This window comes from Mytilus galloprovincialis, chromosome 9, assembly GCF_965363235.1.
Source record: "Mytilus galloprovincialis chromosome 9, xbMytGall1.hap1.1, whole genome shotgun sequence".
Taxonomy (NCBI): Eukaryota; Metazoa; Mollusca; class Bivalvia; order Mytilida; family Mytilidae; genus Mytilus; species Mytilus galloprovincialis.
In genome coordinates this window covers 33,159,933-33,178,139 of record NC_134846.1, presented here as the reverse complement: position 1 = coordinate 33,178,139, position 18,207 = coordinate 33,159,933, and the positions used below count along the sequence as shown (strand labels likewise).

General features: G+C 32.1%; 1 protein-coding gene across 1 annotated transcript; it reads right to left on the bottom strand.

Moving 5' to 3' along the window:
* Positions 1–6,501: 6,501 nt before the first annotated feature.
* On the bottom strand, positions 6,502–16,286 carry LOC143044848 (uncharacterized). Its single transcript, XM_076217039.1, has 6 exons — positions 16,203–16,286; positions 13,963–14,106; positions 11,868–12,215; positions 8,781–9,113; positions 7,939–8,014; positions 6,502–7,582 (listed from the first exon to the last, which is right to left on the bottom strand). Exons 3-6 carry the CDS (start codon positions 12,094–12,096, stop codon positions 7,009–7,011), a joined length of 1,212 nt encoding a protein of 403 aa, XP_076073154.1. The 5' UTR covers positions 12,097–12,215; positions 13,963–14,106; positions 16,203–16,286; the 3' UTR covers positions 6,502–7,008.
* Between the last annotated feature and the right edge of the window lie 1,921 nt (positions 16,287–18,207).

The window sequence follows — 18,207 nt, the reverse complement described above, 5'->3', positions numbered from 1 at the left end:
CTTCTGACATCAGACTCGGACTTCTCTTGAACTGAGTTTTAATGTGCGTATTGTTATGCGTTTACTTTCTACATTAGCTAGAGGTATAGGGGGAGGGTTGAGATCTCATAAACATATTTACCCCGTCGCATTTTGGCGCTTGTCCCAAGTCAGGAGCCACTGGCCTTTGTTAGTCTTGTATTATTTTTGATTTTAGTTTCTTGTGTACAATTTGGAGTTTATTATGGCGTTAATTATCACTAAACTAGTATATATATTTGTTTAGGGGCCAGCTAAAGGACGCCTCCGGTTTCGAAAATTTCTCGCTGCATTGAAGACCTGTTGGTGACCTTCTGCTGTTGTCTGTTCTATGGTCGTATTGTTGTCTCATTGACACATTCCTCATTTCCATTCTCAATTTTATTATACCTCTTTTATATCGGGATCGTTGTAGAGGCGTAATGGGGACGTATTATCATCATGTAAACAACGAAAATTTACATTTTCATGCCGCTCATACCGTGACCTAACCCCGGTCAGAAATTATTAAAGGTCGCGATGAGCGTGGTGAGATCTTGTTCTAGTGTGACGACGGGCTTTCGTAGTTATATATAATTACTGAAATGTCAACTCCAGACCCTAACATCCGTCACTTCTCAGTCATCACAACTGAAAGGACGTGCTGGGTCAGCTTGACTTTACTCGATAACCACGATGTTGTTTTACTGATACTAGTAGAGAGGGGTCAACGACATACTCCTTTTGATGACAATTCAACGTTGTACAGTACGTTCCGAACTTGATGAGCTAAATTTAAGACACAAAAATTCTAAAAAGTTAGATAATTATCCTCATTGACCTGGAATATTCTAACAACGTCTTAACGAAGTCGTATACATTCGTAACCGATTCTACAAATCGGGAATAGTCCGGGGAATGAAGTTAAGCACCCCGACAGTAAGGTGCGTCCCGTAACGTTCGGGGAAACTCAACCGATTATGTCTGATCTCTGTTGGGTCATTGTCGGCTTATATTCGACAGAATCTGGACGCTCTCGTGACAAATTCGGTGTTTTGTACTACACGAAAGATACAAGTCAGATTGGTTTAGGATTTTAAAAGGTATGTTCGATACAAATTCGGTTGGAACCGACTGAATTTGGACGTTGCCTGTACACTATGTGATTTTTGTCGTGATTCAATTATTTTTTCTTCAAATTTAAGTTAAGTTTGAATTTCCAGCCACAATGCGCTTTTTATGTATGGCTGTGTCTTACTTCTGATTTTGTATTAACAGTGATGGTTGAAACCCCTGAATGCCGCGTCAAATTTTCAAGTTGTAAATAAATATCCTTTATTTCCTGTTTCAATAAATATAGTGTTCCCCTCTCGAGCACAACCCAAACAACACTTGAAGTTGCGGAACTTGAGCCTTATCAATATCGAAAATAAAATCATGACACAAGGAAAACTTTGATATAAATATTTAATCATTTGATCATGTACACCTTTGAATAATTTTTTTATGAAATGCGTTTCTATCAAATAGTTAAATCTGACCACTTATTTCCGAACTTTGCAAAAACCATATCCCCTCAATCTTTTATTTTTTGCATAGCCTATGTCCCAACATCTATTAGCTTGACACACAGTTAAAGCCAACCGCCCCCTTTCTTTCCCCACGAATCCGACCTATACGATAAGATAACCTCCTGTTGTGGTAGGAATCGTGTTGCTCAGATTTTAGTTCTCTATTTTGTGTTTACCTCTACCCTTCCAGACAATGTGTTACCCACTTTTCTTTGATCCGCCTACTGCACATTTATTGTGAAATAGGATATTCCTTTATTTGCATACTTAAAAGAAACCTGCACTTAATATTGTTTTCACTATACAAAACAAGGATAAGTTGTATATCGGAGGAAGTTCAATTTATCTTTCGTACCATGCGTAAATCATGTGGTAATAATTGAATGAAAAATATATATAAGTTGAATCCTTTTTAACCAGTGAGTTATCTATATAGCATAACAGATACATGTAGATATTTAAGCTGGGCTATAACTTGTTACGTTATTCCAGGTAGAATTAGATACACAGCTACTTTAGTACAAGTATTATTGATGTACAGTTCTAAAGATGCATATCTGTAAAGCTGTATATAAACTGTACAACTGTACAGATGTATATATACTAGAACTGTACATCTGTAAAACTGCATATAAACTATGGATAGATATGTTATCACACAAGATGCAGAGCTTGAATCTATATTATTTATAGCTTATACACAGATTTAAAAATGTGCAGTACGTATACATTTTATAGAGTTGCAGTTTATATACAGTTTTACAGCTGTACAGTTTATATACAGCTTTACAAATGTACATTTGATATGCAGCCTTAGAAGTGTACATCAGTATTACCTGTACTAAAGTAGGGTCATTTTATACTGTGGGTCATTTTATAATGTTTGGAAAATATCATGCAATTACAAATTTACTTCTTTCAAATATTGACATAAGTATCTGCAAAAAAAATCTTTACCTTGTACATTGAATAATCCAAAAATAAACCAATAATTAATGAAAAAGGTAAAAAACGACTTTATCTCTTTCATCCATATTAGTTTCGTTTTAAAGACAAAATGAAGATGTACATGGTATATTTAATTTAAAGCAAATTGTTATGATATTGAAGTATTTTCAAAGAAAATCATTTCGTTTCACAACCCAAACGTAGAATAATAATGAATCATATAATATACATGTAAAAACAAAAACTAGTGTCACGAGATAGATATATTCGAAAGCATTAATAGAAGTAACCTTATAAGGTTTCGATATTGACACCCAGTATTTTGTTAATATTACTAATTTATAAAAAAAATATCGTGTGTACCACTGGCTGTCGAAGAATTATTTCACATAATTATAGTATGGCAGTGGGTTTTCAATGGAGTGCATACAATAACTTTACATACACATTTCCATTCATAAAATCCTTTGCATTAAACCCTACAGGAAGTTCTTTTGAAAGAATAATCAATTGATATATTTGTAATTTCATCAAATATTCAAGAAAAGAAAACATTTTCCTTGTGAAAAACTGTGAGGCTCATTAAAACACATGCGTTAGGTATAGACAGCATAGAATAACAGACGATAATTGTTCATCTTTAGATTGTCATTTTTGTGAACAGAACCCAAATCCATAATGATTTAGCGTTGATCTTATTCTGTTTAAACGTTCTTGTCTTTTATATTTTAATCTTATTTTTTTTGGACTGAACATTTATAGATAAAGCTTTCCAGAACGTATTCCGAGGTTCGTTTAATGCAAATACTACGAGTGGGTGAGTATAGCAATAACACGAACTCCCATTCTGGTGTCATGTAACTGTATGCAGATTGTCCTGAAATCAAAATAAAAGTATCTTGGGCATTTTGTCCTTTTAGAAAAGAAAAAATCGCAATAATAAATGCATGCAATAATTTCTCACTTCAGAATAATCAAATGACATATAATCACACATGTACATTCAATTGAATGTTAAAACAAAATAGAAAAACAAGAAATTTTAAATAATTATATTGAAATTTTTAGATTCGTTTGAAGTAATAGAATGAATAACAATATTCATGTTGCATATCATATTATGTCCACAATCAAATGCTCCCTACAAACACCGTGTCTTTCGTCAAGTACAAGATTTATTTGGCTCGTACTTTCTCATTTTATTTTCTTCAATAGCAGTTCTCTTGTGTAAGAGAAGTTTATTGTGTACCTAAGTTACTCAGAGTGACTTTATTTGAAACATTAATAAGTAATATGCTCACAGTTTTTTTAGACGGGCATGTTCTTTTGGCACTATCTCACGGTGTTTATATATCACAACTCGTTCGCTTTACCCGTGTCTTTTGTGACGTTTAGAATTTAAATGAACGGAATGTATGTATTACTGGTAACTCATTTAGTCAGGGATTTTCTTATAACAAGTTACTTAAAAAAGAAAATCCATAAATATCAGGATATGATTTTGTAGTGTTGTAAATACGGCGCGATCACAACGTGGGAACGTCACTTATGTCTTATATTGTAACGTAAAGACTTTGTGACGTGTCAGTTGTATACTTGGTCAATTTTAGATCGATTACAAATGCAACGTTTTCTTCCTTATTCCACATATTCTCGACAGGCAGTTTTGTTGTACTTATTTTAAATGGAATAGCATACCCTAATTTGTACGAAGATTTGTATGGCGAGTCCAGAAATAAAGATACGAACCGGTTACATTGTTCGATCCTTTTAAGAAAATTATTCTAAAAGGTTACCAATTCAACACTATAGTGATATCCAATTCAGAAATATGACAGCTGTTGTTGTCCATTCGTTTTGATGTTTTATCATTTGATTTTGCAATTTGATTAGGGACTTTCCGTTTTGTATTTTCCACGGAGTTCAGTATTTTTGTAATTTTACTTTTTTTTTTTTTTAGTATTACATGTATTAGTACATGTAGTATTGGATTTGTTATTAATTAATTAAAATGAAACTATTTGAAATTTTTATATGTATATGCATATTCACAACTCTACAATCTGCAATCGATTCCTGTATCTAGGCATTGCACAAGGTCATGTTTTTTCCCGATTGCCACTGACGTCTATACACAAAATCCACTGAATGTTGGATGTATACTTATGGATATTTTAGTTTTAGGTGAATGACTTTTTTTATTAGTTGTTATACGCTTTGAACTACCTGTCAGAAACTGTGAGTGTGGAGTTTACCGGCCGAAAACAAGTGTGTGTGTGTGTATTGGGGGGGGGGGGGTAGACTCCTTCAAACTAGTTGAAACGGACAACATTCTGCATGTACCTATCCCAAGTCAGGAACTTGTAATTCAGTGGCAAAACCCATAATTATAATCACATGAAAACGATTTTATCAAATATTGTTGGCTGCATTATTCGAAGTTATAATATACATGATTATTAACGTCCTAGCAACAAAAAAAACCAAAAACACCGTTTCCAAAGAATCTATAACGTCTTCAATTTCTGACATATGAATAACAGGAATTGATAGGTTGATAATGTGAATTTCAGCGGCTTTTATTCAATTTCTATCTGCTCAAAATGCTCACACACAAAAAACAGAATAAAATGACCACTCAGGGCATACCAAATTAACAATTCATGGCATGCGAGATTAAAAACTCAGGGCATGCGAGATTAACAACTCAGGGCATGCGAGATTAACAACTCAGGGCATGCGAGATTAACATCTCAGGGCATGCGAGATAAAAGTGTTGTTTATTCTCTAAGTTATGGAATTGACAATTACGACACAAGGGTGTCATTTGCAAAATGGAGGGCGTACCGTACCGCCTTCCCTCTTTGTTTGCTCGAAAAATAAATTGGGGTTTGCATTCTTTAAAAAAATATCAACTTGCTAAACCCAGCAGTTCATATCGTATATATTCCGTTTTCTGGAATCACATGTACATGTACGCTGCCTTTAAATAAAAAAAGTCTGATTATCGCTCTTTAACTAGGTGTGAACGGGAAAATGTTCCTAAATGTTTATCCACGGGTAGTAACAGCTACTATAATTTTCTATCTGTTTGGAAGAATTGCATTAATAAGGCAAACAAATATACGCACACGAAACATACAGGAAAAATATCAACGCATCTGCGCATATCAAGAGGGAAAGATTGTTCTATCAAACTGGTCAAAATTTGTGTGAAAATATTCAAGATTGCCATCTCAGAAGACTTTTCAAGCAAATATATTTTCAAACAAATATATTAAGTTATATGTATAAAAGTAACACTTTCTACCAATCCATCAACATATTAGTCAGTAGATTGTAATGAAAAGATTTTTGAAACATACAATCTTTGTGATAGCGAAAAATACCGAGAAACACCTTAAACGAGAGGTAAACAAACATCAAAATGTCAGCAAATTGTTTTTTCGTTCCAACTGTATTTGTATATTTGGTAATTTTGATATATTATACACAACATATCACAAAGAACCATTACAGCGTAATAGTATATTCTCAGACAAACACATAACATCAGAACTTTCAAACGGATATCCAAAATGACATCGACAATTCCATTTACCGACAAGCATTGATTTTAATCATAAGTCGCCCACATTCAATCAACAAAATTGAGAATGGAAATGTGGAATGTGTCAAAGCGACAACAACCCGACCATAGAGCAGACAACAACCAATATTGAAAACAGACAGGCACTTTCACTTACTAGTTAAACACATACATACATTAAATAATATTAAAGATACATACGAAAAAGTAAATACCAAGTCAGAAATATGTCTGATGTCATCCATTAGTTTGATGTGTTTGAGCTTTTGATTTTGCCATTTGATAAGCATGATAAGGAACTTTCCGTTTTGAATTTTCCTCAGAGTTCATTATTTTTTGCGATTTTATATTTTTTATGATATATCAAATGATTATGGCTCAGACCAATGTACTTCAAATTCATGTATTAATAAAACTCTATAAAACGGAAAAGCTTTTTACAAAATTTAAAGATCTTTAATTGTGTTAAGAACTTCCACGAAATACATGGTGTTGTAGCTATGAATTATAAAAATATTTGCCGCATGTGCCAACGAAAATCTATTTTCCTGGCATTTTTCTGTTTCTTGAAAAACTATAAATGCATAAGACCTTAATTTACAAACGTTTTACGATACATTGATATGATGGCAAAAGAACACATTGATCGTACCTTACATATTGCAAAAACTCTGTTTGATGACACATCTGAAGACATTTAGCTTTGCAAAAATGTAATAATGTCTTCAACTATTACTCAATATATATTTACAAAGTGTCACCTGCTGTGTAACTATATACATGTATACTTCTTTTGAAAATGAAAACAAAATTTACGATCCACATACAAAATATCTACAAATAAATGTATGTATCATGTCTATTGCTTGGGTTCATGTCGTTGTTGAGATATCATAATCATCTTCAGTTTTTTTGTCCAAAGAAATGATCATAAGTATCATCTCTGCCATCGTCATTTCTTTTGTGACTTCCAGAGTCGTAAATAGTATCAACGGCATGGTTATAAATGTTAACCTCTGATTCTTTGTGACGATTATTTCCCGAATGGTCGTAGACTCCTTCCTCGGATAAAGCGTATTGATCCTGGTCGCCAATGATGTTTTCTGCATCCATAACAGGCTTTGCAAACTCATAAGTGTTAGGCAATTCTGTTCTATTGAAACCTGTGGCAGACGGATCTAATACCATATAACTGTCTGTAGTTCCCTTTCTGTCATCTCTTGTCTCATTTAATGTTGTTTCAGGTGTCTGATCCACAATCGAATATTTATGATCACTAACAGTGGAATTGTCTGATACAGCTATGTTCCGACGCACTGCATATGCAGAATTGGTATTTTTGCTATCATTTTGTATGTAACTTGAATCATTAGCGGTTAGCGGTAAACATGGTAAAGCTATATCTTGAGTACCAATATAGTCATTTTCTCTGAGATTGTTTCTTATTTTTTCTCTTGGTCTGCTCTTGGATGTGTGCCTTTAATGTACATTATGTGTATAAGTATTGTTTGTATTATTATTCCAATGAACTATGTAAAAATAAGTCAACTCTGTATACTTTAATATTTATTAACGCTAAAACATGCATAAAGAGTAAATTTCTTTAGTTTTAATGACTGTCTTGTTTAAGTGATTGTTTGAAGTATGAATTAGATATGCAAACATTTCATTTAGTTCTACGAGAATACTCTAGCATATAAATCGAAAGGGTGTTTTCTTACTTGGAATCAAATAATCAAATACCATAACATATCATAAATATGACATCAATCTTTTCAACATGTTTAATAAAGACTACTTAAAACCGTAAGAGTACAAATTTATATTACATACCTTCTTATGAAAACAACAATCACAACAACAACACATGCTAGTAATATACCACCAAAAGTCAAGCCTACGACCATACCTGTATAATGCACATAAAACATTTGACATAACTTTTACAGTTATTTTTTACAGAAATCGGGGAATACTTGTATTTCGAAGTTTGTTGTTACTTGTTAATGGCAAGTTATGGATTGTCATGCCTTCTTAGCTCTAGTAAGGCTATCAATTGCTTATGTTTTTTTTTGTAGATAAATATATGACCTAAGTTAGCTTTGTTTTTTTAAGTTTTGTGGTAAATGCATTCAAACTTGAGCTATGCAGTTTTCAACATATATTATGTAAATATATATTGACATAGAGTTGATAATATATATCGAAGTTTAGTTTCTGTTAATCAGATTTGTTTCATATTCTTTTTTCAAATTTGGAAAAGAGAGACAACTTATAAGTATGATTTATTGCGCTTGCTGTTATTTAAACCATAACAAAGGTCAAGGCTTATATGTACATATTACTAAGCTATTTAGAATTTTCATTTGGCAACCAAAAATTCGCCAATTCGCAAGAAAATGCGTGATACTATTAGGCAGTATAAAGTCATGGATTTTCGTGCTTTCTCAGCAATAGTGTGTTTATATATTGTTTTTGTACTTATGTTATACCTATGACCTAGCAAAGCTTTTATGTTGTGAATGTATGCCAACTTAAACTATGGATAAATAATAGACTTTTTGACGTTGTTTTTGGTTGCCTCGGTGTTGTCAGTTTTCCTCCGACCTACTAGTTTTAGTTTCGATTTTTTTCCAGTTCGATTCTTTATAAGAAAATTTGATGTCCAAAATCACCTGTATCACTGGTAAAAATGGCATCACTGGTATCAATGGTATCAACTGTATTGGCAGCACTGGTATCAATGGTATCACTGGTAACACTTGTAGCACTTGTATCACTTGTATCACTTGTATCAATGGTATCACTGGTATAACTGGTATCCACTGGATTGATATGACTGGTATCAATGGTATCACTGGTATCAATGACGTGACTGGTATCACTTGTATCATTGGTATCACGTGTAGCACTTGCATCACTTGTATCACCGGAACCACTTTTATCACTGACTTTATCACTGGTATTGATTGTATCACTGGCATTACTTGTTTTACTGGTATTATCTACTGTAAGGAAATTATTGCGTATAGTAATACATCGGCTATAAAATATTGCAATGAATAACCAAGGTATGTCATTTGGTTGTTACAAAATTATCCCTCAAAGGTGAAATGAATTTAGATTTTAAGATTCAATGTAAACATTTTCGATATCTCAAATAACTAAGAAATGACGTAGAAATTAACATTGATTAGTAAATGTACAGCCTACATTAATAAACAAAACTCATACCGCATAGTAAGCTTTAAAGCCCTCGAAATGACAACAGTAAAGATAGCTGTAAAATAATTCAAACGACTAAACTAAACAGACGACGTACTGTAGTACAAACTATATATGGTAGTAGCATGTTATCTATGTCTTGCATGAAAATATATGTTTTCGTATCACACTGTACGAAGTCGTTTTGTCAAATTTTAGTCAGATGAGCCATACAAAATAGCAGCACAATAAAAATGTACTTTTTGAAATTTGTGGATCCTCAATGCATTTTACTTCTAATTTAAAAAGGCCTTTTTAAAAATTTCGTTTCTATCGTCATCGGTATTTTTTCATAGACGATCTGCGCATAAAATGTAAAGTCCGATATCTATGAAGAGTAAATTTAAAACCACTGGATCGATCCGACTGCCGAAAGAAGCTTCCTCTCCGAAGGATTCACCAGCCCAGTGGTCAGCACCTCTCTTGTGACCTCAGTTGTTATTGATATAGTAATCAAAATAAATTAACATTTACTATACTAAAATATTAGTTTGTAACCCGGATTTGTTTTCTCTCCATCGATTTATGACTTTCAAACAGCGGTATACTACTGTTGATTTTGAAAAAGTAAGGCGTTTATAACCAGGAAAAGATTACCCTAGCTATATTTGCAAATGCTGAATTTAAACACTCCATGCACCTTTTTGTCTTGAGCATTTATCGAAAATAATATACTTTTCGAATTTGAGAATCGGAATCGATCACGACAGCTTCGAGTGGACCTAATTATCATGAAAATGAGATCAAGGTTATCAGATAGCTTCCGAGTGCAGGATTTTCTCGCTGTGTACATGCCACGTTGGTGGTTGTGAGTAGTTTTCTATTCCTTAGTCAATTTGTTATCTCTTTGACATATTACCCGTTTCCAATCCAAATTATATGTATTGATTAATTAATCGTAAGTTCAATGACAATTTTTCATGCATTTTAAGTATGAAAATATATTTAATAACAATAAATTAATGGGTGTAAGGGTTGTACATGTATAATGCAATAAAACATGTCTTTCCCATATATATTTCCTACTAATGTCTAATGTCAGTAAAACATATCGCCTTCCATCCAGATAGACCACCATTGCAGAGCTTTCATATTCATTGAGGATTAATTTGTTTCCATCTCGAAAATGAATTAACTGCTTTCACATGCACTGGACGATAAACATAATAAAAGCAATCAATTAATTCTGGAGGTTTAAAAAAGTCTGAAAACTTAATTTGGCGCGGACAGTCTTATACTTTTGATCTCGCACAACAAAATTACACGGGTTTTACTTTTTCTGTTTAGTCTGTTTTTGGTGGTGCCCATTTTACATTGGTGTGTACTTATACATCCCGTCATTGTGTTGTGTTATATGATAGCTTTTGTATTGTTGTCTTTCATTTTTGATAATATGCCTTTTAGGGTTTCTTTAATCATGTTAATACAGTGACGTGGCTCTGTACTTATACATCCTGTCATTGTACTATTAGAATTTTACATTCTTATCATGCCTTTCTACTTATATGCCTTATTGTTTTTCTTTATTACATATGTCATGGCTCTGTGCATATACTTCCTGTCATTATGTTAATATGTTACGGTAAATGGTATATATTTGTTTGTTTTTTATAGTTATTAAGATAATAACACTGCTGTTCCCCTATTTTTCACATTCGTAGCTGTGATGTCTGTTTGTTTTGTTTAAACGTCGTTATCAATACAATGGAATGTAATGCGACTGTCATACATTTGAAAGCTTTAGCTTACTTTAAAACCAGGTTTAACCTATCATTTTCTACATAAGAAAATGTCTGTACTAAGTCAGGATAATGACAGATGTTATCAATTTGTGTAATGTGTTTGAGCGTTGGTGTTTTAATGCCTCTTTAAGCGCCAAATTTTGGCTTTTTCGTGGTGGCCAGTTTTTATTGGTGAAGGAAGCCGGAGTGCTGGAGAAAACCAACGACCTTCAATAGAAAAACTGACAATCCTGGTAGAGATCTTGAAGAGTTAAACATAATTTTAAAGGTCATTGCTAAAATTATTCCTTATTTCCCTTTTTCAGGTATTTTAGGTTCTTTTAAACATCCATTACAGACAATGACTTCAATTCAAGCGAAAAAGTTCAATAATACGCGATATCAATAGATTGTTTAAAAACGTTTAAAGTTAAAAAAAAAACTTGACATAATGCTGTAATGTTTTTTTGTTTTTTGTTTTATTCTACAAGGGGCTATCTTTTAACAAGATAAATTGAATGAACAGGTTGTTTTGTTCGGGTCAGTTGCTGTGGGCCTTATCTCAGATAACTTAAATGGAAGTTTATTTCATAAATACTGAAATTGAGATCACGCAATCGTCTGCATTTATATTGACAACAACCAGAGAACCAATCAAACTAACTGTGAAATGTTGCACTCAGTTTGCAGAAATAACCATACAAAAAATATTGTAATACAAAACTTTCTGTTGTTTTTGTATTTTATTTTGTAATAAAAGATAAGTTAGCTTCCTACCTTTCTTACACTCGACGTTGTTTATAAAAATATCGTCAACAGCAATTTCACTTTGTATTCCATTACCACGAGTTGCTCTGAATATGATTCGATATGGCCCTTTATCATCCAATGAAAGCGATTGAAAATGCCATGTGTTTCCTTGGTCAGCTGATTTATTCCACAGTTCAAAGGAACTTTTATTGTTCTCTTGAAATACTTTCAAAGTGTTGATGTGTCTCCCATACATGTGATACCAAAATGTCAAACACTGCTTCGGCCTCGCTTCAATAAAACCAGACTGTAGATCACTTACAGCATTTTGCCTTGACGGTCTGTGAGATTTCGTGTAAAAGTAGTAACTATTTTCTATAATATATTGGTTTGTAGATTAAGGCGGTATAAGATAATTGACAAATGTATAAGATAGTTCAAAATATACATACAAAATGGTAAATAAGACAAGTTTATTCCTTCTTTATATCTAGAATTACATGAACAAATAATGTGTCTTGCATGGTGTTCTTCATTATTATTTTCTACACCCCAATGGATTTTTTAAGTTGAAGTTCAAAAACGTATAGATTTTGATGCAAATATAGTTTTGTTTGTACTTATTTATTCTAAATCATACAGCATTGACGTTAAGGATTATTTTAGTATTTCCCACAATGCATTAGTCGCGCAATGTACATACATGTTGTAACTATATCAACTCTCAAACAAATAAAAACATAATATTTCTTAATATTTGTTGCGTACGACATTCACGCAATACTCAAAGTAACATAAGTTGGTTCGTGTTGGTGTTTTATGATTATCTTGCTTAGGTTCTATTGGTTTAACTGCAATTTGAAATTGTAAGACGTTCAGAAAGTAGAAAAACTATAACGGATTTCATTTTTTATCACTACATATTCGAGACGGAGTCGATGATTTTGTTTGGCATAATATTGTGTTGAATGCACTGTTTTGGACAAGTGCTGATAGAATAAAGTGTATTTTTTTATTTTTATTTTTTATTTTTTATTGTTTTATATTTTACATGTTTTAAAAACGACCCGTGTTAAACGTTTAAAAGCTTATCACATACTTTTCGAAATTAGACACACATTGGTTTTTAATTGACACATGTCCTCTGTGGTGACTGATAAAAATATACGCTATTATAAATTATGTGTTATAATTAGTCTATTGAAAAACGATTTTCATTTGGTTATTCATAATCAAGGCTTAGCTGAACACTCACAACAGATGACGCTCATGTTTGCTTGAATAGCCTGTCCCCTGTTGGGTCTCATGTTGTGTCATTTATATATGAGTATGATGACAACATCCACAAAAAAAAAACAAACAAACACAAACATCAGTAAAGATAACATATGTCCTGATGATGCGAAGCACTACATACTTAGGATTTTCTTATCCCAGGCATAGATTACCTTAGCCGTATTTGGCACAACTTTTTGGAATTTTGGATCCTCAATGCTCTTCAACTTTGTATTTGTTTGGTTTATAACTATTTTGATATGAGCGTCACTGATGAGTCTTATGTAGACGAAACGCGCGTCTGGCGTACTAAATTATAATCCTGTACATTTGATAACTATTTACACCACTGGGTCGATGCCTCTGCTGATGGACGTTTCGTCCCCGAGGGTATCGCCAGCCCAGTAGTCAGCACTTCGGTGTTGACATGAATATCAATTATGTGGTCATTTTTTTTTAATTTCCTGTTTACAAAACTTTGGATTTTTCGAAAAACTAAGGATTTTCTTATCCCAGGCATAGATTACCTTAGCCGTATTTGGCACAACTTTTTGGAATTTTGGATCCTCAATGCTCTTCAACTTTGTATTTGTTTGGTTTATAACTATTTTGATATGAGCGTCACTGATGAGTCTTATGTAGACGAAACGCGCGTCTGGCGTACTAAATTATAATCCTGGTACATTTGATAATTAATTAGGTTCTTTAAGGTAGGATGTATTAACCATTAGTATGTAAAGGATTTGATTTTAAATGGTAATTCCTATATGATTCTTCTCTGCTGTTGTTTGTTTGTTTGTATATTTGTTTGTTTTGTTCTATTTATGTTTGTGCATTGCAACTTTACCAGATGCCGTTGTGTGATCATTGTCTGGTCCTGTGGATTCATAAGATGTTTGTCCGTGATGATGCGTCCACTAGTATTCATCCGAACCAATGGCTAACCAACCACACGTACCATTATCGAAAGTACAACTACTTTTAAAAATTCCTGTGAAAGATATATTGTTTCAAATTTCACCAAAAAAATAGTAATACGTGTTGTACATTCATGTTTATTATTTACTTCTGATTTAGTAGATTACATATGTCGTACAATCTATGGCAATCAAACTGTAATAGTCATTCGTGAGGATTCTTTGATGCGTCGTAATTCACAAAGGCTTTATAAAACTCTAAATATGAATGGAGTTATATTATCGATATTAGTCACAGTTGCAAAGGCTTTATCAGTTTTTTGTTTGTATGACAGCATATAACGCGAAACCAAACTACTTGAAATATATTATGAAGTGTATATATTCCAGGACAGTGCAATTTTAAAATCTCTTAAAATATATGGGTTTTGAAAACTCGTTGAACTGACAACTGATTGAATAAAATCTTAGATTTTGACTTAGGATTTTACTTTATCTCTAAAATGATTTTAAAATATCTATAGATTAATTTACATAGATCGGGTAATGTAAAATAATGATTAAAATCTATCTTTTCCTTAAGAAAGATTGCAATGCAAAAAGACAAAATCTTACAGCAGAAGCAGCCAGCAAGCTTATATTAATTTTTCCAGTTTGTATTTTTGCAACGGTATTTTTTTGTATTTTTATCTTTCATTTTTGTAAATGTGTTTTTTCTATATGACTTTTTGTGAAATTATGTTGCATATTTGTTTGTTTTGAGGTGATGAGAATTATAACACAATTTTGACTTTTGTACCACTAAGTATTACATTTTTAACTATTATAGATATAGGAAGATGTGGTATGAGTTCCAATGAGACAACTCTCCATTCAAATAACAATTTATAAAAGTAAACCGTTAAAGGTCAATGTACGGCCTTTAACACGGAGCCTTGGCTCACGTGGCTGTTTGTTTTGTCACACATCGTTGTCAAAATAATGGAATTGTATGCGACTGTCATACAAGTGAAAGGTTTAGCTAGATATAAAACCAGGTTTAATCCACCATTTTCTACATAAGAAAATGCATGTTCCAAGTCAGGAATATGACAAGTGTTATCTGTTCGTTTGATGTGTTTGAGCTTTTGATATTGCCATTTGATTAAGGACTTTCCAGTTTTGAATTTTCCTCGGAGTTCGGTATTTTTATTTTTATATCTTAGGAAATCCAATTTCACTGTTAGTATTGATTATTTTTGTACATACATCAACTTTGAACCTGTGATTAAAGTTAATCTTGTCGAATGACATCAGAATTTCCAATTTTTTATCAGAAACAGTAAAAATGCAATAAATCGTTATAATTTATTTTAACCACATTTTGAAAATGCGCAAAATCGAATTACTGATCAACTTGATAATTAAAAATTATGATCCGAACGTGATCTGAAGTGGATATAAATATAAACAAACAAATACGGATATCGTGCGCATGCAGTATTATGACTACAACTATACTTTTGGTAATATTATAACGAATATAAAAGAGGGACGAAAGATACCAAAGGGACAGTCAAACTCATAAATCTAAAACAAACTGACAACGCCATGGCTAAAAATGAAAAAGACAAACAGAAAAACAATAGTACACATGACACAACATAGAAAACTAAAGAATAAACAACACGATATATAAATATACATGTAATCAGGTGCATATACAATTTATCCATGACTTATAGCTATCTAAAATGAATTTTGAAGGCTGAGAAAGTGAAGGAACTTGATTTTCTAGTTTCACGTCCTTTATATTTGAATCATCTAGATAACAAAGCAAATTAGTTCAACTAAATACCAATTGTATGTTCACGAAAATACTTTTCCTTTGAGGGGCAGTTGTATAAGATGTGATAGCGGAAATTGTGTTTCAAATATTTAAGAGTGATATTGAGTTAACATTTCGCTAACAGCAGTTTGTATCAATTTAGACAAAATAAAAATTTAAAACATCGCAATATATACAACGACATTCAGTATAATAGAAGTCCGAGTCCGAGTTAAAAACTTGTAAAATGTTCAGTTGAATGACGACACTGTGTTGTTTTGTATACAACATTGCCAAGATAACCATAGCAGATGAAAATACCTGATTGGATTTTTGTTCAAAACATATCAAAGGAGCACTTACCCGGTATTGCGTTGGCATTTATCACTAACAGTATGAATAACTCCGATATTAACAACATCATAACAAAGTTCCTGGCCATTTTATTATATTCATTATAAATAAGGAAGTTAACAATCATTTAAGTTATTTAAGTATATTTTCATTCAGTTTAATTATCTGCGTTTTTATCTATATACCATGATTCTTAATCATGTTAATGTTTTGTATAAACATGTTTATATTATATATGGAAGGTAATTATATATAAGTATCAGTATTAAAGTCATATTAAATTTAAAAATCATTTAAAACAACACAAAATTATGTAAACATCGGACTATTCCGGACAATTGTAAAAAGTCGATGAAATGTGGAGAAATGATCATTAATATCACATGGAAATCTTCGCAATATTTATAGTACATGTAATATGTTTAACTTAAATAAATTGTTAAACCAAAAACATTGTTGATGATATCCTTTTTAGATTATTTTCTATTAAAAACTTGTGACAAAAGACATGTATCACCGTAATGTAGTACACTTAAGTAGTATGAGTGAAATATGAAAAATATAGTTTTTCAGGAATTTACTTTCCAATCCAAATATGTAAAGGCCAAAAAGGTATAACAAGTGAAGAGTTCAATGATCAAAAGGACCATTATGTGTATTTGAACATGTATTGCCATGACAGAGTTAACTGTGACAGTATTGTTACAGAACAATATAAGATAACACTGTAAATATCAGTTGCAAAGCACTTTACTTTATTATTCGGTGCAATGCATACAACACAACTAACATAAATCAATACACACAAAGCACTGATATAAGAGTACTATCAATTGCTGGAAACAAATCGTTGTGTAAAGCCAATTTCAATTCCTCAATAAATCATGTTCCCCAACACTTACGTATCGTATCATTGAGTACTCAACAAACAATTTTAGTGACGCACGACCTTGCCTAGTGGTAAAATATAATAGTATAGACTGTAAGTAGGATTGTGAGTTCTCATACCTGTAATTATATAATTAGTAATGGTTTAATTTTCAGATTCAAAATCAATGTGTATATCAATAAAACTATACAGGGGATTGGAAAACAGTCGTTTCCTTTGAGAGCTGTCAGTCATGAATACGTGTATTACGTTAGTTCTTTGTAATAAATCAGGCTGTTGGGTTTAACGTTTGAATTGTCTGCCTATCATCATGTCGCCGATTTGTATAGCTGACTTTGGTAATGTATATTTATATAACTGATTGCTGTAGGGCCTCGTAATATGATTTGTGTTGCCTACATCGTTAGCAGTCATAACAAGTCAACTTATTTCAATATATATACATATTTGTAATCAGAATGCTGTCGTATGATCAAACAGATTAGATACAATCCTTTGTACATGTAAATGTAGCAAAATAAATACAGTTACAGTAACTCAATGCAATTTGCATCAGCAATATTTTCTTTTAGTTTCTTCTCAGTCTCTAGATCTTGATCAAATTATATAACTAAACGAGCTGATGAGGACTTTCAATTTAAATTTTGGTTACTGATTTGTCTACACAATTATAATATACAGATTATATACTTTTCAATTTTTTTATGAAATTTTTCATCATAATAAACCATACATCGAAAAATAGTGTCCGTCATGAATTTTCAAATATTTTCATCTCAAACAGTATATGATTTAGAAACTTTAGAAACACGAGTCAGATTTGAAATTTTTTCCGGTTTCCGGTTTTCTGAGATTTCGTGATACAATCTTTCTATTTGCTGTTAAATCAATACTGTTTAGCCATGACATTTTTTTCGTTTCTTTATACAATTAAGTTTGTTATGTTTAAAATAGAGTTAGATTTAATTCAGAAAATTTTCCTGTTTCCTGTTTTCGGAGAATTTTGATAAATTTTTTATGTCTGCCTCAATAAACTACTATCTAGTACATGTAGTAACGAATTTTTCAGCCTCCTTGAATAATCACGTTTGTGGTGTTTTTATTACAGTTATCAAAGAAGTGAGT

Coding starts and splice junctions, on each gene's coding strand:
- LOC143044848 (XM_076217039.1), bottom strand. CDS start 12,096: ATGTATGGGAGACACATCAACACTTTGAAAGTATTTCAAGAGAACAAT. Junction 8,015..8,780: donor CATTTTTACCAGTGATACAG/GTGATTTTGGAC, acceptor TGCATTATACAG/GTATGGTCGTAGGCTTGACT. Junction 7,583..7,938: donor ATTGTTGTTTTCATAAGAAG/GTATGTAATATA, acceptor TGTACATTAAAG/GCACACATCCAAGAGCAGAC.